At 39.6% G+C, this 22,840-nt stretch overlaps 3 protein-coding genes across 5 annotated transcripts; 2 read left to right on the top strand and 1 right to left on the bottom strand.

Moving 5' to 3' along the window:
• The first annotated feature begins 3,163 nt into the window (after window positions 1-3,163).
• Window positions 3,164-10,888, top strand: lin28aa (lin-28 homolog Aa). 2 transcript variants are annotated; one of them, XM_074682707.1, is made up of 4 exons: window positions 3,164-3,226; window positions 4,056-4,228; window positions 8,080-8,264; window positions 10,669-10,888. In XM_074682707.1, exons 1-4 carry the CDS (start codon window positions 3,217-3,219, stop codon window positions 10,886-10,888), a joined length of 588 nt encoding a protein of 195 aa, XP_074538808.1. In that variant the 5' UTR covers window positions 3,164-3,216. The 2 variants fall into 2 exon arrangements, with proteins under 2 accessions (XP_074538808.1, XP_074538807.1); XM_074682706.1 differs by lacking the exon at window positions 3,164-3,226 and adding an exon at window positions 3,406-3,611.
• Window positions 10,889-15,543: 4,655 nt separating this feature from the next.
• Window positions 15,544-19,622, top strand: mecr (mitochondrial trans-2-enoyl-CoA reductase). Its single transcript, XM_074682702.1, has 10 exons — window positions 15,544-15,856; window positions 16,586-16,683; window positions 16,779-16,910; window positions 17,000-17,143; window positions 17,876-17,978; window positions 18,239-18,341; window positions 18,434-18,507; window positions 18,598-18,658; window positions 18,751-18,823; window positions 18,915-19,622. Exons 1-10 carry the CDS (start codon window positions 15,660-15,662, stop codon window positions 19,076-19,078), a joined length of 1,149 nt encoding a protein of 382 aa, XP_074538803.1. The 5' UTR covers window positions 15,544-15,659; the 3' UTR covers window positions 19,079-19,622.
• smpdl3b (sphingomyelin phosphodiesterase acid like 3B) lies at window positions 19,591-22,568 on the bottom strand. 2 transcript variants are annotated; one of them, XM_074682700.1, is made up of 9 exons: window positions 22,486-22,568; window positions 22,016-22,138; window positions 21,697-21,910; window positions 21,406-21,503; window positions 21,173-21,316; window positions 20,917-21,086; window positions 20,570-20,747; window positions 20,268-20,401; window positions 19,591-20,130 (listed from the first exon to the last, which is right to left on the bottom strand). In XM_074682700.1, the coding sequence occupies exons 2-9, from the start codon at window positions 22,074-22,076 to the stop codon at window positions 19,768-19,770; spliced, it is 1,362 nt and encodes a 453-aa protein (XP_074538801.1). In that variant the 5' UTR covers window positions 22,077-22,138; window positions 22,486-22,568; the 3' UTR covers window positions 19,591-19,767. The 2 variants fall into 2 exon arrangements, with proteins under 2 accessions (XP_074538801.1, XP_074538800.1); XM_074682699.1 differs by lacking the exon at window positions 22,486-22,568 and having other exon boundaries at window positions 22,016-22,291.
• Between the last annotated feature and the right edge of the window lie 272 nt (window positions 22,569-22,840).

Below are 22,840 nucleotides of genomic sequence, written 5' to 3'. Positions count from 1 at the left end.
TGACAAAGTGGCTTGCCTTGCGCCAAGAGTTACAGTGACATCTAGTGGTCATATATTATAACACAAGCGCACTTCATCATGCCATATTCATCAGGTACTGCTGAAAATAAAACATCCATGACAAAATGTTTTGATTAGTAGTCCAAAACCGCAAAGTACAGAGTACAGGCTGGCATTTGTTGATAATAATAATAATAATAATAATAATAATAATAATAATAATAATAATAATAGTTGTAGGTGCAAAAGAAAAAGGGGCATGATAAAACTTGCAGCAAAGGGTCATGACTGGGAGTTGAACCAGCAACTGGTACAATCAGAACTATAGCCTCTTCACATATAGGGCATGTACTCCACCTGCAAGACTAACCAGCTTGTCTTTCCCCCCTTTTTTAAAAATAAATAAATAAATAAAGGTAAAAAGATACAGGGTGGCATAATGACTTAATACCCAAATCGTAGTTGTTTAAGTAGATAGTGAAAGCTATTCATTTAGAGGGGAAATGCTACTCATTCTTGTGTGTGCACACATATTTTGGTCAGTACTCATTTAAACCACCTCATTTACACGAGTATGGACACAGCCTCTGAAGAGAGCTGGATAATGTTTGTTTATTGTATTTATTCATCTTTAATATTAAGAGTGATATCATTGATCACAATTTTATTTCAATCAATCATTTTTAAGCAACAATGACGTGACTTTATGCAGTCAATTAGCTAGTATCAGCTTTGGCCAGAGTCCAGACGCTTTGGCTTACTGCCAACACACTCTCCCCTGGAGATGATTTTACTTGCTGACACTTCATTAGGTACTTTACTTTGTATAAGCCATTTGTCTAGACATAAGCATTTACATCTTTGAATTTATTTGTTTCTTAACCGAAGAAGGCTACGATTAATAGTTTTTTTTCGACATCTTCAGAGATTTCTTACTAATGTTTTCAAGCAGAGGAAAGATGCTGCCAGAGCCAAATGGACTGTAAAATTAGTCTAATATTTGTGTAAGGATGTTCTGATGAATTAGTCTTGGGAGCTGCTCTTTTATGTACACGTTTCTAGTCTTAAATAAGGCAGGGATTTGAGGTAAGGTCTCTTAAAGCTGGTAGAAGTCAGGAAAGCACATTTCTTTCTTTCTTTTTTTCTTTCTTTCTTTCTTTCTTTCTGTTCTTGCCTTTTCCTTGCTATCATTTATTTCCAATTCATTTATTTATTTATTTATCTTGCATCCTGTATTTCTTCTTTTCTTCCTTGTTCCTTATTTTGTTCTTTAATTCCACTTCTCCTTCTTTCATTCTTTTTTTTTTCTTTTAACTCACCTTTACCCTCAATCTTTATCCATATTTCCTTCTATTTTCCATTATTCTTTCTTTCTTTCTTTCTTTCTTTCTTTCTTTCTTTCTTTCTTTCTTTCTTTCTTTCCCTTTTTGACTTTCCAATATTCAGAGTTCTACTTTTTTAAGATCAATTTTAAATGTAAAATATTGTTACTAGTATACACAGGCTGTTAAAGAGGAATGTAGAAGTATCAAGATAATTTCTTACCTCTGTAAAATCCTCATATTACACAAATGAATAGGCCTATATCTAAAAAACATTGATAATAGGGTTTCTGTCTCTCTTTCATGCTGTTTCAAATGAAAATAAAATCCCCTCCACGATTTGAATCAAATGGTTTGGTGTCACAATGTTAATTTCTCTAGAAATTACTACTAATGTGATCAATGATATGGTATGTGATATGATAGTTTGAAATAGCCTACTAAATGTTGTTGGTTATGCAATGGAAGAGCGGGGGTGGGTATGTTTGTGGGTCCACAAGGGGTCGTTGTGGTAGTTATAGCTAAAAGGACAGGTAGGCTCACCATCAGGCCTGTTGCAAATAGAAAAAACTGTAATCCATTTATCAGTTTATACCTCTGCGAAGGTTCACGTTATTCTGCACGGATTATTTTTTAAAAACACAAAAAATGAAACTTTCTCGTTTAAACTAGCGTAACTGTTAATTTAAAAGTTTGATATTAAAAACGGCTCCTGAAATTCTTCGTGTTATCAAAAACGGTTGTTTTCGAGCCTTTCTCTTTTACCTCGATATTTTGTATAATCAACGACTGAATTTGATGCTACATGAAGCTGAATCTTCATGCCATCTACTTCATTGAAACTTAGTGCTGAAAGTTGCTAGTTCTCTTTGATTCTTAATTTTAAAAATTGTGCAATTTTTGCCGTTTATTTTTCGGTTGTTAGTGATTTCTCTATTTGCATTGTTGAAGATCACTTTCCTCTGTCTTTGATCAATCTATCACTCCACAAGGACACGAGTCAACATCTTTGCATGATGTGATCAATCACTATCGATCCATGAATTCGTTTGACCATCTCTAGAGAAACTCGCTGCTTGTTTCCCCGCTGCCACTATCTGTTTTTTCCCCTTGCAACTATTCTGTGTCCTTTTAAGTCCAAGTCTGCTCTGGTTTTACATCACAACTCTTTTTCTTTTCGACTCGATCGCTTCATGAGCAGACACTTCCCCCTCATGCCTCGTCTGGATTAACATTACAATCATTTTTCTTTGGCATGTCGAGGCGGCAGCTAACCAACTCCCTGCTGCAAGACATGCATGCAGACTGAATGGTCTTTTAAGAAGTTGATGAGAATAATTTGTATTGAAATGATAACTAAAGGAGCCTAAATTGATTAAATGACATTCAAACAGGGGAGTAAAGAGCACACCTTGTTTTGTTCTGCTACTGTACCATCCCCTATTTAGTTCAGTTATGAATGCACAATAGATATCAGGGGGTAAAGATAATTCAAAACAAAAAAAAGAAAGAAAAAATACTTAGTTTAATAAAAATAAACGGTTACAAAAAGGTTAAAATGCTCCGTAAGAATTCATAAATTTGAACGCAAGATGGTTTGTAATGAGAGAAATGTGGTGTACAACAGAGGCTTGGATGGAAGTCTAAAATTTTATTTGGATTCTTTATTTATGTTGAACGTGATTGGTCACTTCCACTTCTCGTCTCCTCCATAACACCATTTGCAATCAATCCTCAGGGAATAAAATTGTAAGTCACGTGGACATGACCGAGAGTGTGTGGGGGGATTGTTGAATGAGAAATGGTCATTTAGTGTTGACCAACACAGCTGACCACAGCAGGAGAGACTCACACTGCAGCAGCAGCAGCATCAGGACTAAACTGGCCCTCAAACATGGCAGAAGGTATGCTGGGATGCGTCTTACTTATCTCTAGGAATGGTTAAAGTGCTTTCTGGAGGGGCTGAGTGTCCTTGCATTGTTTTAAGGACTTTTTTTTTAAAGGAGGGGGGTCTTCAGGAAAAAAAAAAAAATCTGCCCGCTGACCCCCACCCCCTCCCCTCATTGTTTAGGGGAATAGGTTGCCAGCCCCCTTTTGTTTACCTCCCTCTCCCGCTTTCCCTCTCGCTGCGCAGTTTCTGCTTTTCACAGCATTTTGCATGAAAGTGGCGATCTGTGAGGATTACCCAGATTGAGGGCTAAAATAAAGAAGATACTGTAGCGTGGGTGCTAATTTTGACTCAAGGCAGAAGTGAAGACATGGGCTCCGTTTCTAACCAGGAATTCCCAGGTTGAGTAACAGAAAAAATTGCATTAAATTTTATTTGCAATAGCCCACATGATAAAGTTTTCTAAAGGGGGGATTGTGCTAAATTGGAGTAGTACATGTAGTGCATTGTTCAAACACGTGATGTGATCCCTGGGCTTTAATGAAGCGATTGCGCTTTGAATTTCTGATCTTCGACATCACTTTTCATTCACAGAAAATCGTTCATGCTCCGCAAAAAAAAATAACACTTTATTTTCTTTGGCTACTTTTGCGACACTTTCGGTCATATACGACAAAAATGCATGCGAGGTTTGTTGGGTTGTATCGATTGATTGATTGATTGATTGATGATGATACAACGCGAGAGAACGGTTCTAAACTTTGTAGCAAGTTTGCTCCTTGGCTTTATATGCAACAAAAAAAACTTTTATGTGATTAAAAAATGAAACATTTATTTCTATATAGGGGTGTGCAAGACCGAGGAGGATGATGGACCAAGCACCGAGGAGGACTCGCAGTCTTTACACGGGGTTGGCGTTTGTAAATGGTTCAACGTCCGCATGGGCTTCGGGTTCCTGTCCATGACCAACCGGGAGGGAGTGCCACTGGACGAACCGGTTGATGTTTTTGTCCATCAGGTAGGGCGACCGTTTATTAAAAGTGAAGCCACCAAAGCATGGAACAAAAAGCAAATGAAACGGTCTCAAAGTAACGCCTGTAACACTCAAGCTTGTGAAATCTCTACCCCGCTGGAGCGAGGTCAGACCACCTGTTTCTAATACAGCTTGATTAATTCAGTTTTTTTCAGCCATCTTTGTGGAAAGGCAGCTACGTCTCAAAACAGTTTAGAAATCTACATTAACCCTAAACACTACATCAACAGACATTTTTTAATGCCCTGTTTATGTTGAGAGAAAACTGAAAGTATTCATTACGTTGGCATGCCTGTTCGCTGCGGTGTGGTGGGTGTTTCTCCTTCAGGGAAACACGTGTTGCAGCCCGAGGAGTCTCGCGCGGGCCTCCCTCGTGGTTTTCTCTTGACACTTGGATCAACGTTTGGTTCAAGCTCACACACTTTAATTAATAGTCTGACATCACAATGCTTTTAAAATAGTAATAGATCACAGTGAGTGCTGTGCGAGCTGCATGGAAGCTGTTTTTTAAGGAGGAAGACAACGTGATTGATTCCTCTCTGCAGCTTCTCAACAGACAACTATTTGGTTTGTGAGTGGAAAGTGATAAGTGGATGTAGCACTTGAAGAATCATAGTGCATTTGCTGCCTTGAATGATATTTTGGATATAATTTGTAAAGTTTGGGGACATATATTAGGCCCTTTTAAATTGGAAAACCTTTCAAAACATTTATTTATCAAAATATAAAGGCTGTGCCAGCTTTTCCTTTTGTACTTAGCTTTCACTGGTTTTTGAACAGCACAATCACTTGGCATGAAAGACCACCTTGAGTACTTCTATCAAGCGGCTATAAAAAATGTGATTACTCTTGCATAAATGTAACTCTGGAGTTATCCAATGAGTCATTACCTCTGCTCAAAGTTGTGTTGTTTGGTTGATATTGTTTGTACTGGCATGAGGTATGAAAGAACTGAGTTCATACAGGTTTAGCCCAGAGTCCCCATTCACCTTTTCAGATACAACTAGTGGTGAGATGGGAGGCGGGGGTGCGTTTCCCTCCCACTTCTCGTGTGAGTGAGCGCCTCCATTGCTGTCTGATAAGATAAAGGCTTAGCATGTGAATGAGAGGAGTCCCCACTAGCTGCTCATTCACCTCAAGGTTCCTGTCATAAAGTGATTAAAGGCTCTTTGCTGTCTGCTCTACCCCCTTAGTGTGTGTGTGTGTGTGTGTGTGTGTGTGTGTGTGTGTGTGTGTGTGTGTGTGTTACTCTACTAGTTTTATAGAGGAGCCCTCAGGGATTACTTTTTCAGCTAAAAGCTAAATTTCCCTTGTTACAACTCACCAAGCGTCAAACTAGAGACAGATTGCAGGAGTTTTTTCATAAAAAATCATACCAGAGGTCCTACCATCAGCATGTCTCTAAACATTTTCATCTCCCTAAATTGGTCTGTTTTTGGACTTTCTTTTTTCCTGGTAATGAGAATGCATACCTCAAGAGTGGGTTTTTATGACTTAAACATTGTATGATAACAGAGTCAAAGCTATACCCTGATTAATCACATTGCAAACAAGAAAAAACACGCAGAGATAGAGAATTCTGCTGTTTTTGTTCCCTGCAACAGTTTAAAGTAAAAAGTACAACACAAGCAGTGATCCAGGCAGATTTTCAAGAAATCCAGCATGGTGATCATGAACTCGGTGTCGCTTTAAGTTAAAGAAAAGTTGTTCATTTACGAGATACTACAAATTAATTTCAATCTGACAGAGGGAGTTTGTAATTCACGTAACTCGTGACCTACTTCCCTCTCTGTCACAAGAAAAGTTAGACACACGCGTGTCAATGATGGATGTAAAGAGGTTATGGCAACGCAAGAGGCCTCAGCCCTAAAATTAGTGGCCGCGTGTCAAGGAAAATTAACTCCCAGGGTCCACTGGCCTTTGTGCAGGTGGACAATAGAGCCATGCATCCGAATGAAGCACCCCTCGGCCGTGACCGAGCCCCTCTTTGTCTCAGCAGCAGTCCTGCTTTTGTCCCTCGCTGCTCTGATGTCTCTCTCTGCCTCATTCAGCTTTCAGACACATTCTGGACAAAGTTTATGGTAGATCCTGACAATAGTTAACACTTTAACGCCAGGCTCTGAAAGACGCCATCATGGCCCATACCTGAGTGGATATATGAATGTGGAGGATCTGGTGAAGGGCATGTGGTCCATGAAGGTCCGTTGTGGGGGTTTGGGGGAGGTCACACATGAGAGAGGAAATGGGTTAACGGTCACCAGGCTAGAGTGAGGCCTGATGGGTTGTGCTCTGTGAACATCCATGTTGTCACACTAACATCATGGCCCTCCAATCAGTAAGCTCAGGACTTTGCAGCAGATGCTCAGCTGTGACTAACTACTTCAGATTTAGAGAAGATGGTGCCTTTGTTTATGTTTTTCACTTGTTTGCAGCAGATTGTAACAATGACTGTAAAAAATCCAACTGAAATTTTCAGTGATTTATTGATGAGTCTTTCTTTGGTGCTCTCCCCAAACCCATCACTAATTGTATCCTTTATGATAGCTTGAAATGGTTCTCCTGTCTGGCTTAAAGTACTGTGCTTTTGTGAGCTCAGTCTGATTCCTGTGGTTTTAGCAGTTGCAGATTTCCTACTGTTGTTTATAATTAAGAGACAGATGTGACTTTATTGAAAAATAAATTAAAGAATAAGGATTAGTGTATGTCATAACAAACGTTCTACATTAAAAATCCCTCTTCCTATGTCTGCCATAGATGTGACAAGTTGATCTCTCACTTCCACCCAGGATTTATAGAGGGGTTTCCCATGATAAGTTTATCCTTAAAACCACACCCTATCCTCTTCTTCTTCATCTCTAAATTTATACATTACCCTGAAATCAGATTTGTATTGCATGAAACACTATTATCCACCACTACTGAAAGTGACATCAGGTAAGCAGAATGTGTGGCTACACATGTGGCTGAATCAGTTTTTCCTCTCATTGTCCCTCCTTTATTGATACCTTTAGCCAACACGCGTCTCTAATCTTTCTCTTCCTCACGCACAATACCAAATTAAGTCACCATGTTTCTCTGACAAAGAAAGATGTCACTATTGAAGTACTGATATTAAAGGGAGATATCAATCATTGGTGCTTTCCCTCAACTTTTATCTTCCACCTCTTTCTGCCAAACAACTATCCAAGGAATGTCCCTCTGACCCCCAACCTCCCAAAGAAGCACCACTGCCTTCTCACCCCACCCCCAACCGTAGCACTAACCCCTGCATCTTGCAGTTTAGGGTTAGTGGTGGTGGTCAGTGTGTTAGTGGGGCTTTGTGATGTGGGTGGGAAGAGGGTTGGAGTGGGGGAAGCAGTGTGGAATGCTGTTCCTCTGGAGGGGGGATGGGTTGAAGGTTATTCTCATCAGATTAACCACTCAAACACAGCAAAAAGATGAGATTGAATAGAGGTAAAGGTGAAGGAAAAATGTCTACAGAGTGATTGGTAGAGTGAAACTCTGATTTCTCTGGCGCTTGTTTATAAGGTGAGACATTATGATCACCTTAAAAAGCAGATGCCTAAAAAGTGCTATCTGGCTCTGATGAAATCAAATGTGAAGACAGGTTAGGGTCAAAGTATCCACTGGGTCATAATAGAAGGGGTTTGAACCAGGTTGAGGAATAAAGCAGGTCTGAGAAACTGAATTGACACTACTTAAATTCCTTCACCCCTTTGTGGTAGGGCTCTCCCTGTTGTATGATTTAAGACTCTTTTTTGAAAACAAAATCAATGAGTTCCTTGCACCAAAAAATGTAATTCTGAAGCTGAATTTCTCCCTATGCTACCTTTCAGAGCAAGTTGCACATGGAAGGCTTCCGCAGCCTGAAGGAAGGTGAGGCAGTCGAGTTTACCTTCAAGAAGTCTTCAAAGGGCTTCGAGTCCCAGCGAGTGACTGGACCAGGTGGCATCCACTGTGTTGGTAGTGAACGGAGACCCAAAGGCAAGAAGGTCCAGAAGCGACGGTCAAAAGGAGATAGGTAAGTAGGAATACACTGGGGATAAACAGAGAAATATTTCATCTTTGTGAAGTGGGCGCTCAACATCTTTCAGTGATTTTTAAAAATCACTTTCAAATCTAGTCACTATCAAACAAGAAAATTTAAATCTAGCTTTGTAGCTTAAAAGTTGATCAAGACAAGGTTATGTATTGTGTAAAAGCTTGTGCACTGCAGTGACAAAACACTGTTTCTAATAGTCTCAATTACTTTTAAAATGTGACAACTTGATAATCCTTGATCTTAAATTTTTCAGCAGTCCACAAACAGTCATTGTTCTATGTAATTTGGACCATACATACAAGGGTGTTAGTCCCCATTTTCCTTCCACTTCCTCCTCTCCAACCCCCAGCTCTAGTCCCCGCAAGGGTCACACCAGCAGGCTTGACGTGTGACCTGGATCAATAACTGTTTAAATCTGCTGGCCCCTGGTGAATTTACACAGATTCTTCCTCTCTCCAAAAACCAGTGGTATTGCTAATTCAAGAATCAAGCATTAAAAAGTAGATTAAAAACGAGTGTTAATCTGGAATCTGCAGTTTATCCTGCTGCTGACTCTTGTAACAAAAATGGGTGAAATATTCCAGATGGATCCAGTGAAGTCAAAGCTGTGTGATAGCTGAAGCATTAAGCATGACAGTCTTTATTGCTGTACAGTAAATTCGAAAATGCTGTTTGATTCAGTCGACATTAAAAGTGTGATGCTTTTGTTGGGCTTGGTTTTGGTTACAGAAGTACTGCAGCCTGTCTTTAGATCTCAGTGTTTCATGTGAGGCATCAATGTTCCTCTGAATGAAAGAAAGAAAGAAAGGAAGAAAGCCAAGGGAGGCCTTGATTTGGGTGTTTTTCTCTGAATATAGAAAGGGGTTAGAAGTGTATCAACTTCTCCCTCCTGTCACTTGTGATTAGAGCCAGAGAGTAGTCAGTGTGAGAACAGAGATCATTACTGCCTCAAAGAGTCCTGGGAGGCCCACTGTGGTTCAATAACTCTCTGTGGACCACACTGATCCATTGATAAGGTATCGTTCCCCTCTAGCACATTTCATTATGCAGCACTGGTTGGTGTTCCATTAGTTTATGGATGATTGATTGATCATATTTATAACCAACAGTCAGGAAGCTCTTAGTTACAGGGTTGTGTTTCACCACCAGCTGTTTCCAGCTTTACTTTTTATAGACCACCTTTGTAAGTATGTGAGTGTGTATCTGACTCGAAGGTAGAGGAAAAGATCCTGTCCATTTAATTGATAACAGATGTAAGAGCTTGAGCAAGGAGGTGAAAGGTCACTGTTGTCATGGTTACAATGCATGAGTAAATGCAAGTGGGCTGGGGGCTGGGATGGGCTTGGGGGTCGAAGGGAAGGGTGGGGTGGGTCGAAGGGGCAAGGTTCAGAGGTCATTACTGCAGCTTTTTTAGACAAAAGAACCACTTCCCCTTCCCTCCTTTTGCCTCCTGATGGGTGCTGATGGAGGGAGGTGCAGTGATATGGTGGTATAGACCTTGACACCACCCCAACGGCCACTACTACAAAGCCACACTGACCTCCAGGCAGCAACCCTGACCAAACCTCTGCTGCTTCTATAGTGGCAGGAGGTCTGCTGTGGTACTGCCAAGCTCTGAACGCCCACAATCCATCTGTCTTACGCCCCTGCACGCGTGGCCATTCTATAGATTGTGTCCAAACAGTGGTGGATGAAGGAACCCCTGATGGCTCCTGCTTGACCCTGGCATGGTGTTCATTTCTAAAGTTCAATGCTGAAGAAACGGATGTCTTGCTCTGATACAATAGGGCCCAGTGAGTCAAATAGGTAGTTTTTGGCAGTGACCAAATGACAAATAGGACAAGCTGTTCAGGATACTTTGAAAAAAAATAAGCCATAGTAGCCATAACAGATCCATGGGACCAAGGGCCCTGCATTTCAGTAATACACATTGGAAGATAAAAACTGGTCAGAGAGGAGTTGCCTAGGAGAAGATTTCACATATTAAAGTTGTAGATTTATAGTGTCTCTGAAAATTTTTGAAGCACTGAGATGTTTTAACCGAACGCGCACCAAGATGGTGTGACCTGGAATGCCCTTCAAAATTGATGGCAACAGTGACTTCTGAGTAAACCGTGGGAAAGTGTTGCCATCTAGTGGTCAACTAGGGCAAAAGCCTTGGATTTTTGGTACTTTGGAGGTAATATCTTTACTAAGCAAAATACCACAGAGATAAGGTGGATAATGAACTTCCACAAAAAAAAAAGTTTAAGAGTAGATTTCTCTTTGCGCTTTGCAGGCCATTGTATTTTTCTTGCCATTTACACCATTGCACTATTTTCTTTTAAAACGCAGCAAATTGCACTCAAAATACACTGGTTCTAATTTTAATGGACTCTTTCAGATGTTACAACTGTGGAGGCCTGGACCACCATGCCAAAGAGTGCAAGTTACCACCGCAGCCCAAGAAGTGCCATTTCTGCCAGAGTATTGACCACATGGTTGCCAACTGCGCACTAAAAGCACAACAATCCTCACCGGGTTCTCAGGGAAAACCATCCCCCTCAAAAGAAGAGGAGGAAGAGCACAGCCACATGCCATCAGCTCCTGAAACATCTGATTAAACAAGAAGTTGGGCATCATTGATGCCGGGGAAGCACAGAGGCCAATCAGATTGCTTGCATAGGAGGGATGGTCCACATCTACCTGTCAAAGCTGCTTTTGGAACTACCTCAGGTTAAAAAAATGCTGATGAAGAATGTTGCTGAAAGTTTTTTGTTTATTTTTGTTTTTCATTTGGTGTTATACTCAGGAATACTGCTGTATTATTGCACTCAGGACGCTTTCTAAATGTTTGAATCACCACTGTTCTTTTCAGGGGATTGAGATTGTAGTTAGTTATACCATACAACCAATTGTCTTGATGAGTTTTCTTAAAATCTTTGTGTTTTTTATGCACCACTTTGACCCTCTCATGGGCATTGTACTGCTTTTTTTATTGCAGAACACTCAGTTTGCTAAGAATAGAGTTACACTTTTGCTGCCTTACCATAGTGTCTCCTATCAGACTGTTTACCTCACATTGCGACCTGACAGAGGGTATCAATTAGAACCTCTGCAATGAATGTTAGACTGTGTATCACATGGGGGGGGGGGGGGGGGTCATACCAACACATGGAATGGGTGTAAGGTATAGCTACAGGCTATATATTGGCACCTGCCAATATGACAATTGACCATCCAGTAATCCTGGGGCCAAATGAATGTCCGACCAGAAGTAGTTTCCAGCTTTTGGTCAGTTATTTTTCCGCTGAATTTCATTACCCTTATCCAGCTTTTGGCTGGCTGTCTACCTCATTGATGCATGTTTGCTCTGCTATTCAAACCATCGATCTAACTGCGGATGATGAACCTGAAGTCCTCGAATACAATATAGGAGATTGAGATCAGAATTGGGATTCGATCAAATTCTCTTTGCACTACAGTATTTACAAAACATTGCCAACAAATCATTGATGTGGTCTGAGGTTCAAACCTAATGAAGGTCTGATATCACCAAGCAAAACTGCTTCAGTAATCTGGTCTGTAGAGCCTCAGCATATGATATATGGTGGTACCATTGGAACAGTACATCCCAGTTCCCATATGTGCCAAAAAAAAACGTGCAATGTTCTTAATATATACCAGGTATCAGTGGAACATCTGCAAAGCTAGGTGGCGGCAAAGTCAATCCAAATGGCTTCCAGCTCATGTCTAACTGTGTTGTTACTTTATGATCAGTTAATGCCACTTATAGCATTGTGGCTCATGATATTGCCCAATTAAGAAATTGCAAACGTATTCCCATCAAGAAAATCTGTCTAGGGATGCCAGGCTAAGTCTCACGCAGAGATTGCAGCACAACTCATAACTTAGCCTTCAACTTCTTAGATAGTTTTTTTCATTCTATTGGCTGCTGTTTAAAATACTGCTGCTGCTGCTAAACATTTACCTCAACCTTGATTTGATAGAATCCCAAGCATGAGACCAAACCCAACTAAGAACCTCATTACTACAACAAAGATACTTGACCTGGACTGAGTTACTGAGGGTCAAGCTAGCTCTCTTCTTCATACTTGAATAAAATGAGGCAGAATCTGTTTTATGTTGCCAGTGGGAAGGCTGGTGTTTTGTTTGTATCCACTGTGAACCATATCTAGGTAGTTATTTAAGACATTACCTCCCTATGACCCTTAGTAGGGTAATAGTTCAGGAACACCATGCCTGCATGGAGGAGTATGTAGAACTAGCTAGCTAATCAGCTTTTTACTCCCGTTTTACAGGAGAAGCTGAGGAGACTGACATCCATTTATATATCCATTAATATATATGTAAAATTATTCTAAAGCCTTTTTTAAGAATCATACTACGTATTTATTTTTCATCCAAGTGTGCTGCAGCTTCTCCTGCTAATGTTGAAGCTTCTCTGCAACCTAAGTTCTAGTAGACATCATAAAACTGTCAAATATCATTCAAAGCTACAAAAATCACAGAAAACACTTTTATCATCAAGGTACTTGCCATTTTCTTTTTTTAACATATGTGCTTGATAAATCATTGTCATGTCCTCAATAGTAACTGAATGCAGTATGAAGACAGTGTAACAGTAATATCTCAACACACAGCTTACAAACAACACATACTGTAGAGGTGTATGGTATAATGAGGACTGTTGTTAACTGTGACTTTTTTTTTTCGTTGACTTCTTTTTTTTATCTTTAGTTTTGTTCGAGTCTCTCAGAAGAGAGTCACATTATTTCTATCTATGCCAAAAAACAATGCAACGTTACTCTGCACTAATCATGTGTAAGATGCATTAATTAGCTTTTTTCATATTCAGTTATTCCTCTTTTGAGTATATGTTCCATATTGTATATTATTTTTTTTATATTTTTGTGTGCCACATATACTTGGTTGCTGATAGACAACAAAAACTTCCATTACTCTAAGGCTCATCTCAGGAATGTCCAATCTGAAAACTCAGGGAATGCTTCAGATTGATTGGTTGGAGTCAAGGAGTCTTTACCTAAGACAAAGCAAGGACTTAATACTCATCTGAAGGATGGGAAGCATTTTTTATTGCCAAAAAAAAGATTCAAATGATTGTAAACAGTTGAGTTTGAGATTTATAAGCTACCTCAACTCTTAGACGTTGTCATCATACAAACAGTGTGATGGTGATTCTGCTATTTACCTCTTCTTTAAATAACTTGCCATGATGTGATATGATGTGAAGAAATGTTCCACTATAAATGTATTTTTTCCTCTTTGATTGTTGTAGATGGGGATGTAGTTGAATATTATTAAAGGGATTGGGGCTAGTAGAATAATATGGGGTTGTCTCTTCTCAACACATGGCTGATACTTGGTGTTTCAGACTATCAATGCTTGTGACAAAAAGAATGTGTCTTGGATAAGTTCACACTTCCATATCATTGGATGCTTTTAGGTGGTGTCTGTGTTAGTGTTTCAAGTTTGACAGATGCACCAGAAAACATTGTTGTGTGGATTAAACTCAGGATATGAAATGATGAAAAGAATGTTGTGCTCCGGTTAGATACAACTCTTTACATATCTGTGGTATTCATTTTGAGTTCGATATTCCAGCAGTTTCACCAATCCCTTAGCTTGAACAATTTCTTTTTTCTAATCTAAAAAGAAACCAAAGTTTTCAATCTTACTGACAAATGTTTAATTCACCTGAAGTCATTTACTAATCTAATAAATTCTGTATCGGATTGTGACACCCACTCTTTAGATAAAGATTGGATTTAAGTGTTGTATTGAAATTTACTGCAATATTCTGCTGATACTATAAATGTTTTCAGAGTATTACTTGAAAACTTGAGTCCATGTAAGACATTCTAATTGAAACAACCCAGTTGGACCCCTCAGTGATGTGTTATTGTGATATGCTTGTCGGGTGTTAGATGGGTTAGGTATTCCTTGAAAATCCAAGGACGTGTAAGTGCTCTGGGTAGCATTTGAAGCACATCAAAGAATTCTGTATCACAGTTTGATTTATCTGTGCTTCGTATGATACTTCTTGTTTTAGACCATCGGCCATTTTTCATGGTGCAGTATCTCCCAAGACATATGGCTAAACACTTCCTAAAGAATGTGCATTTATTACTGATGAATGTATCAATGTTTACTACCAGAAACTATAACTATCTCGATCTTTCCTATCTTGATTTTATGGGCTAGTTTATCAATGATGAGCAGCATGTAGGCTTTTCAAAATATTACTGTGATTATGTTTCTATATGTAAAGATCTGCTCCATTTCCTAGTAAATATTTCAAAATTAATGTGTCTTTAATTGCATTATTTTATTAACAAAAATATTCACACAATGATAAAAAGCAATTACAAAATGTCTTCTTTTTTTTTTTTTTTTTTTTTGCATTATACGCATGTACCATGTTGTATAACGAATACCATTAAACCAGATGGTAAGTTGCTCACCATGCAGAGCAGTTTCGTGTTAAGAGGGTACAGCTATTTTTTTTACTGATACTTCGCAATGATGGGAGACAAATGTGTTAAAGAAGAGTTAATCAAAAACTGTCTATATACTGTATCGTTTTTTTTTTCCTTCTCCCAAGATATAACAATAGTTAACACTGCAGTTAGTTACTGTCATTTAATTTCTGCCAGTAAGACAGTGGATCAACAAATTTGCCACATTTAAGATTCACTACACCATGCAATACACATAACTGTGTATGAATACTCAGGCCACCCAGCTTAAACTTAATGAAGAAAGATTTAATAAGTTTCCCAAGTGAATATGGACAACAAAAAAAGGAGAAAAAAAACACAAATAAATAGAAAACAATAAAATAAAAAGGAAAGGTAGGCACCTGTGCTGAAAGGGATAGTTGCTGATTGGATGAATGTACCTGTCAGTCTATTAAACCAGAAGATGATGCTCTATTAATTTAGGTACCTTACCTTTTCTGTCTTCTCCTTTTTGTTTGTGTTTCTTCTTTAGTGTTTGCATTTTCTCTTCTGTATTTCTGTTTTGTTTCTTCTTTTTTTCCTCTGCTGTTGTGCTTTGCGCTTCAGAGCCACCGTTTAACACAATGAGTTCCTCTGTTTCTCGACCCAATAACCCAATAAATGCCAAGGTCTGCTGTGGTGTTATACAGTTCTATCTCACAGCGATGTCTTACCGTATCTTTACACAAGGGGCGCTGTTCTCTATTTGAAGTTCCAATGACACAACCTCACTCTTACAGTTCAATATGGCCGCACAGTAGGACCAACGCTAAGCAAACCCCTCACTACAAATGGAAAATATAACGGAATAGTTTTGTTGTATTTGTGTTTTTAAGAAGATTCCTGCGTCGCAATGTGGCTGCCACTTCAAACAGCCTGTTCAGGAAGCAGGTCATTCTGCAGAAGAAGTAACGCCTTTGCTATTTTGAAATGTTCAAGGCGCAGGGGTAATGTCAACGTTCCTCTTTTCACACAGTCTGCTGGACTTGCAACACAAACATGCAAGGCTCTTCTTTACAGAAAACACGGAGACCCTTCTCAAGTTGTTCAGTAAGAGTGCTGTTTAAGTGTTACAAAATCAATGCACAATCCCCGTTGTACGTGAAACGACTGTTACCTTGTACTGTGTTGGAATTGTCAACAAACCTGAACGTCGTCCGGAACAAAAACGTTGCATTCGGAAGTTATTCCTCAAAGTATCAAGCTTACCTATGTGATGCTTAACCAAGCATGTTGTCAAGTAGTTTCTTCCTCGCTTTGTTTTGGAACACCAAGCCACAAGAGCAATGTGCTGCCCCCTGGTTTCGGGGTACAGAAACATAGTTAATATGTTCCCCTTCAGGTCCTCATCTGGACTAGTGCCCTAAATGTATTCCATTCTTACTCCATCTAACAGCGAAAACACAATAATATGCGCATTATTATTGCGTTTTCTCTGTTACCAGCCAAGTAACTGTGTGTCAGGAATCTAAATTTGGTTTAATTTGACATAATGCGCTCAGAGTCAGAAAATGAGGGGAAAATTGTGGAAATAGATTCTTTATATTTTACTATAATTTTAGGACTAATTAGAATTTGTAATGTTAGCAGGTCTAGACCCTTCACTGTTTTTGGAAAGCATCTTGATATAACACTTTTTGTGGTTTGGCACAGCATAAACAAAGATTGAATTAGCTCAGATTCACAAAATAAAAGAGGATGTAGCATGAACAGACGTGACTTTAGATTTTTATACCTCTCTATCAAACACACAGATAACACATACTTTTTGGTTGCCAGGTTGGAAGACATAAATATGCCTGCTTTAGGTGCAAAGGATGTCCAGGTAAAAATTCTGGCAGCTCCAATTAACCCATCTGACATCAACATGATCCAAGGTAAGTTTTTAATCCCCCCACATCAGACAAAATAAGTATTACACAGCATGGGCCTTCTTAAACATAAGTCATAATCATGTTGTGGTGTTTTTTAGGCACTTATGCTATACTTCCTGACCTCCCAGCTGTTGGAGGCAATGAGGGAGTGGCACAAGTGGTAGAAGTGGGCAGTCAAGTGAAGTCCCTTAAAACAGGAGACTGGGTAATACCAAAAGATGCTGGTCTGGGTAAGCCACAGCTTATTTTACAATATGAGTCTAAGTTATTTGGTTCCTATGAGTGTATTTCACGAGTTTGGTCTCTTTTGTTTGTGCAGGCACGTGGAGGACCGAGGCAGTGTTAGCTGAGGATGATGTCATCTCACTACCTAATACCATCCCCTTGTTGTCTGCTGCTACACTGGGGGTCAACCCTTGCACTGCCTTCAGGATGCTGTCTGACTTTGAAGATCTGAAGCCAGGTAATTTAAAAGCTGTGAGTTTTTTTTTTATACAGCACTCCAAACTGTGTTCCCTTTTAAGACTTGACATTGAAAGAGTGATTTGATTTTTAAGAAAGTTGGCTTTTTTTGTTTGGTTAGCAACCTGCTTGAAAGGAATAGCAGTAGTTCATTAACAATGAACTGTTAGCATACATAGATTGTAAGAGACATATAGATAGAGGCTGAGGATCACAGTGTTTGAGTGTATGTGAGTTGGGGGTGGTTCTCACGGGAGTAGGCGGGTGTGTGTGTGTGCGTAAAAGTGCGCTTTCACCGGGTGGCCCAGATGAGAGACAGAGAGTCAGGGTTGGCAGCCGTACTTTTTGTTGACCGCTTTGCCATTTTCATTCACTCACTCATCACCCCTTTTTTCAGTTAAATCCCCTGGTTTTCCGTGCCTTCCATATATCCAACTTGTAGCGCTGTGATAGCCTGATGTTTTTTATACAATAAATGCCCTAAAAAGCATTTTGGATCTCAGCGTTATGTGTGACCATAACCTATAGCGCGTCATGCAAATATGAATCTAAGGATCCAACCTCACACTCTCTGGCGGCTAAGGTAAAATGTTGGAAGCCGCAACATAGATACTAAACTTATGAAAAACAATACAAAATGGTTTCTATTTGAAGATATACTCAACATCATTATGTAATTTTTGCACTCTGTTCAAGCTGTAAAAGCCCCTCTCTCTCATTCTGCCTCTTACAGGTGATTCTGTGATTCAGAATGCAGCTAACAGTGGAGTTGGACAGGCTGTAATACAAATAGCTGCTGCGAAGGGAATAAATACTATCAATGTTATCAGGGACAGGTAAGCCCAGTCATATCAGATAATGTTTTTTTTTTCCTTGCAAAGTGTTCTTGAGTCAGTAGTTATATTTCATTTTGTTTCCTTCCAATTATATCTACATATATAGGTGTTCTGAATCAGCTCAGGTTATCACTGTGTCCTCTATGTACCACTTTGCATTTTAATAGTGAGTTATTTTGACTGAAGGTAACAGAGTTTTTTATGTGGTGTTGAATATATTGCTGCATTAAATTTCCTACTTGTGTTTCTCCTTTTCAAAGGCCAGAGTTCACACAGCTCAGCGATAGGCTGAAGGCCATAGGAGCGACTCATGTGATCAGAGAAGAAGCACTAAGGCGTCCTGAGATTAAGGAGCTTTTCAAGGTCTGTGGGTAGGGAAGTTAAAAGCACTGATAAGGCTGTCTGTTAATAAACATGGACTCTGAGTCATTATGTTGTTATTATCTGATAAATAGAGCTGCCCAAGGCCTAAACTGGCACTGAATGGAGTTGGTGGAAAAAGCGCCACAGAACTTCTCCGTCACTTAAAGTGAGGACACTGAATCCAGTGTTTACATAACCAAACACTTACTCTAAAGAAATGTCTGACAATAACATAAATGTGTTGTGCATATTTTAGATTAGGAGGATCTATGGTGACATATGGAGGAATGGCCAAACAGCCAGTTACTGTCCCTGTGGTGAGATAAGATCTCTAATGCTCTCAGGTACAACTATTTCCACATTCACACTTTGCTTTCAGTTTGACTACCACTTCACTTCTTCTTTCCAGAGCGCACTTATTTTTAAGGATGTGAAAGTCCGGGGGTTTTGGGTCACTCAGTGGAAGAGGGATCACTCGAAAGGTAAGCTGGCATAAGATTTCTTTACAGAAAAAGATAACTCAAGTCTTAAAGGTTTTTATTAACAGGAAATAATTAAAATTCTCTGCTGCAGATGAAAGTGCATTTCGAGCCATGCTGGATGAACTGTGCAGCCTCATTGTGCAGGGAAAACTGAGAGCTCCTGTCTGCACAGAGGTGGGCTTCCAAGACTACAGCAAGGCTTTGAATGCAGCTATGCAGCCTTTCACTTCAGCTAAACAGGTCCTGATCATGTGAACTTGCTGAAGTGAGCACTACCCTGCCTGACCAAGGTGTGTGAACTGACTGGTTACCGCAGGATTTTCTCTTTACCACATACACTGCTAAAACACACGCTCAATAAATGTGTCCTTCCTGGGCTCAAAGTCCAGTCAACATCATTTCATTTTTTTTGCACCCCAGACTGTTGTTGCAAACTCATAAAACTTTTATAAAGGGTTGGGTAACTGCAAGTGCCAGATAACCCAGATCATTTAGCTTTATCTGATATTTTCAGAACTTATTGCATCACTTCAAGGATTTATAAAGATGCACAGATGTGATAGTGACATATTTGATATCATGTTGACTCCTGTGACAATAACTACTTGTAAACCAATTAAAGAGGCTTATTGAAATCTGATTTTATTTATTTATCAAAGAGGTGCAGTAAATTAGCTGGGCTGGGTCCCAACTATCAGAGTGAAATGATAAATACTTAACCATAAATACTTGAAATGAAATACATAGTCATATAATCATCAGCTGGTAAAAGTGAGGAGACCATTTTAAAGATTTCTTAGGCCAAACATTGTTTTTTTACTTCACTATTAGAAAAGACAAAACTTGCGCTGCATATTTGTCTAGAAATGAAATATTTCTTCCCATTTTCTTCCTGGGGTGTTTTGGTTAAGAAACTTGCAATCAAACTGTTAACTCATTGTTCATCATCGATTGGCCAACATTAGACTTAGAGCCACAGAGAGCAGAGGCAGGAATCCAGCATAAATGGCAGTCGCTCCTTCTTTTACCACACACTCTTCATAGCTCATAAAGTCTACTTCTCTCGCTGCACACACGTGATCGACACGACAATCACTGTCACACTCAGTCAAGTCATAGCTGACAGAGTTGAAGTCATAGTACTTCTGTAGGTAGCAGGGGTCTTTGGCAATGAGCTCCAGAATCTGATGCATGGAGGAAGGGGAAGCATCTGGGACTCTGAAGCTCTCTGTGAGGCGGTACTCCTTCTCCCAGCGTTCACTGACTGCATTGGCGTGGGTCAGGTTCAGATAATATGTGACCACATCCTGAGCATATAAAAATGTGTTTCAAAACAGAAACCAAAATATAAAAGTTAGACTCATTATTTTAGAGACTACACATTATTTTGCACAATGTTCCTTAAAAATGTATATGAAGTTTGCAGATTCTCACTTTAACTCACTTTGACCAGAAGAGTTTGAGTGTCATATTCAAAGACACGAATCCCAGGGTTGTTGGCGCCATCCACGACTCCAGGTAGTGTTGTTTTCCAAGGTGTGACACCTGGGCTGAGGAACATTGCACTTATGGGAGAGCCTGCAGAAACAGAAGGGTCATTTCCTTAAAATGCCTCATGTTCCAAAATTTATCTGGACTCTTATTTTGAGCGTTATTGCGCAGTGTAGTCACAGGTTAAAATCTGAGAACTCGATCATAATGTTAGGTATTTGTTGAAGGGGTGCAATCTGAAAAGTCTCACAGTACCATTTGAGTAGAACATCCTGAAGCTATCAGTGTGATGATGGCCAAAGAACTGTCCAAGAACGACTGAATGATGCTTCTGAATCAGATCCACATACATCTTGTTGAATTTAGGTGTGAACCAGGTTGTACTTCTCTTCTTTTCAAATAAACCTGGGGGAATGTGGCCAATGATGTACACCTGGAAGAGATGTGAGTATAAATGTAGCAAACAGGCACTTCATGTTTTCAGTAAGGCAGGATGCAGATTCAGGAAGTGTTGACTTATGGTGGTTAAAATATTCTCCATGACACTGATTCCCCGTCTCATCAGTGTGTTAATTCAGACATGTAAAGACAGGGTGCTTTACCTTTTCTTTGTTCTTAGCGGCTTCTGTAAGGACCCTGTCCGCCCAGCTAAACTGCTCAGCTGGGTCATCTATGTTTGTTGTCAGCTCATTCTGTCTATAATAAAGATTAGTGTTGAGGACCAGCATCCTGAAACCTACTCGGTTCAGAAGCTTCTCTGTATAATATCCACCTTTGGGAAGAAAAATACACAAGTAAATTGCATAAAGCAGGTTATGAAAAAGGACACATCTTGAAGAAGTAAGAGTCTCTGTCAACCTTTTTTGAAAGTTCTTTGGGACTCTGGATCCAGCCAATCCTTCCACATTTCTGCTATTTGGTCATACATGTTGTTTGGGCCTCCAGGGAGTTGGTTCTTAGGGTGGTAGTCATGATTACCCAGAGCAGAATACACTTTAGTCTCTGGGGGGAACAGTTATGCGGTATTATTTTGTTATTTTTTTGTCTTACATATCTGTTACTTCACACCTCCACATTAGTGCCACACTTACTTGGAAACACCTGCTTTAGGATGTGAGTGAGATTTCCTATGATGCTAAGCACTGCTTCTTCTCCCAGGTCCTCATTTGGTACGTGCGGGGTGTCATCTCTGACATGACACAACAAATGATGGTTTACATTTGGAGGCAGTTCAATGAGTAATTTTGGATCATGAGTTATACTGGTGTCAGTGTTACCAAGCAGTTCAAAATATTGTCTGTTACATAACATTTGCGTAAATATGACTTTACAGGATCCTATGCAGCAGGATGCTTAAAAAAGTATTTAAGTCAGTGACAAACCCTGTCCATAAGATGAAGTCCGGGTCTGGTAGAATATTCTTCATGGCATACACAGACGAGTTGATAAGATGCCATGGCGAGTCACAAACATAGTCTCCAAACAGTCCCGCAGTGGCAGCTGGTCTTTGGCTGCTTGATGCGCACACGAGGTTAGGATCATCTGTCAGCTTGTATGTTGGGTCCCAGTGCTGGTCCGTGATGTGCCAGAAGCTCCCTGGATAAAGCGATGCAAAAATGCGCACATGAAATTCCTGATTATGTATTTGTTTCAGTTATTTGTAAAATATACAATAAGATTAAAACACTTTTCCTCACTTACCTGGCAGCGCAAAGACATTTTTGAACAGCAGACAACTCAAGAGAAGAAAAACAGTGGACATGTCAAAGTCTTGGAAGAAGGCAAACTTCCGACAAAAATCACGTCCGGGATCGAGAGGTGAGACTATAAGGAGTGAAGCAAGATAAGATAGCATTTGATGACGCGTTGTGGGGCTGAAGGTGGTCCGTTATGTAGATAATAATCCATATTCCGACTTCTGTTAATTTTCCTGCATTGGATAAACTTCATTAAAAAGTTCAATATCAGTGCAAAACGAGAACTAGCAGCTCTATCAATAAATCTGACAGTGTATTTAAGACAACTCAAATACTGATCCGGGTGCTTCAGTGCAAAAATACTTCCTAACTATAATTACGTGCATGGGCTAAAGTGAGTCTCTCTTCATTGCAGTTCAAGTTTATTTATTTTCTGTACAAGTCCATTCACAAATCGAGCACAATTTTATTTACATAGTTGTGATATTTCCCCATGTATTGAGAGATGAAAGTCGGGATCCCGATTCGAGGTGCGTATGTTGCCTTTGGGTGATGCTCGTATTTTCCAAAGCTAGGTGTTTTCCAAAGTAAAGGCATTACTGTAGAGAGGCGATAACCCTAAAATGTTCTGGGAATTTCATGCCATTACAGTGACCGTTAACATTAATGTGTCAACTAGGTTAAAATGTGGCTTGAAATTTTGGATTATCTGGGAAAATAATGTCTGCCATTAATCAATAAAAGCCTTAATTGGTCTTCATTTAAATATTAAAAGTCATATTTTTGTGTTATATGGACCTACGTTATCACATAACATCGTTAACGGTTT

Source organism: Halichoeres trimaculatus, unplaced genomic scaffold, assembly GCF_033239565.1.
Source record: "Halichoeres trimaculatus isolate MK-OKI-2021-1 unplaced genomic scaffold, fHalTri1.1 fHalTri1_scaffold_12, whole genome shotgun sequence".
NCBI lineage: Eukaryota > Metazoa > Chordata > Actinopteri > Labriformes > Labridae > Halichoeres > Halichoeres trimaculatus.
The sequence above is the reverse complement of the archived record's forward strand: the minus strand, read 5'-3'. Positions and strand labels throughout refer to the sequence as shown.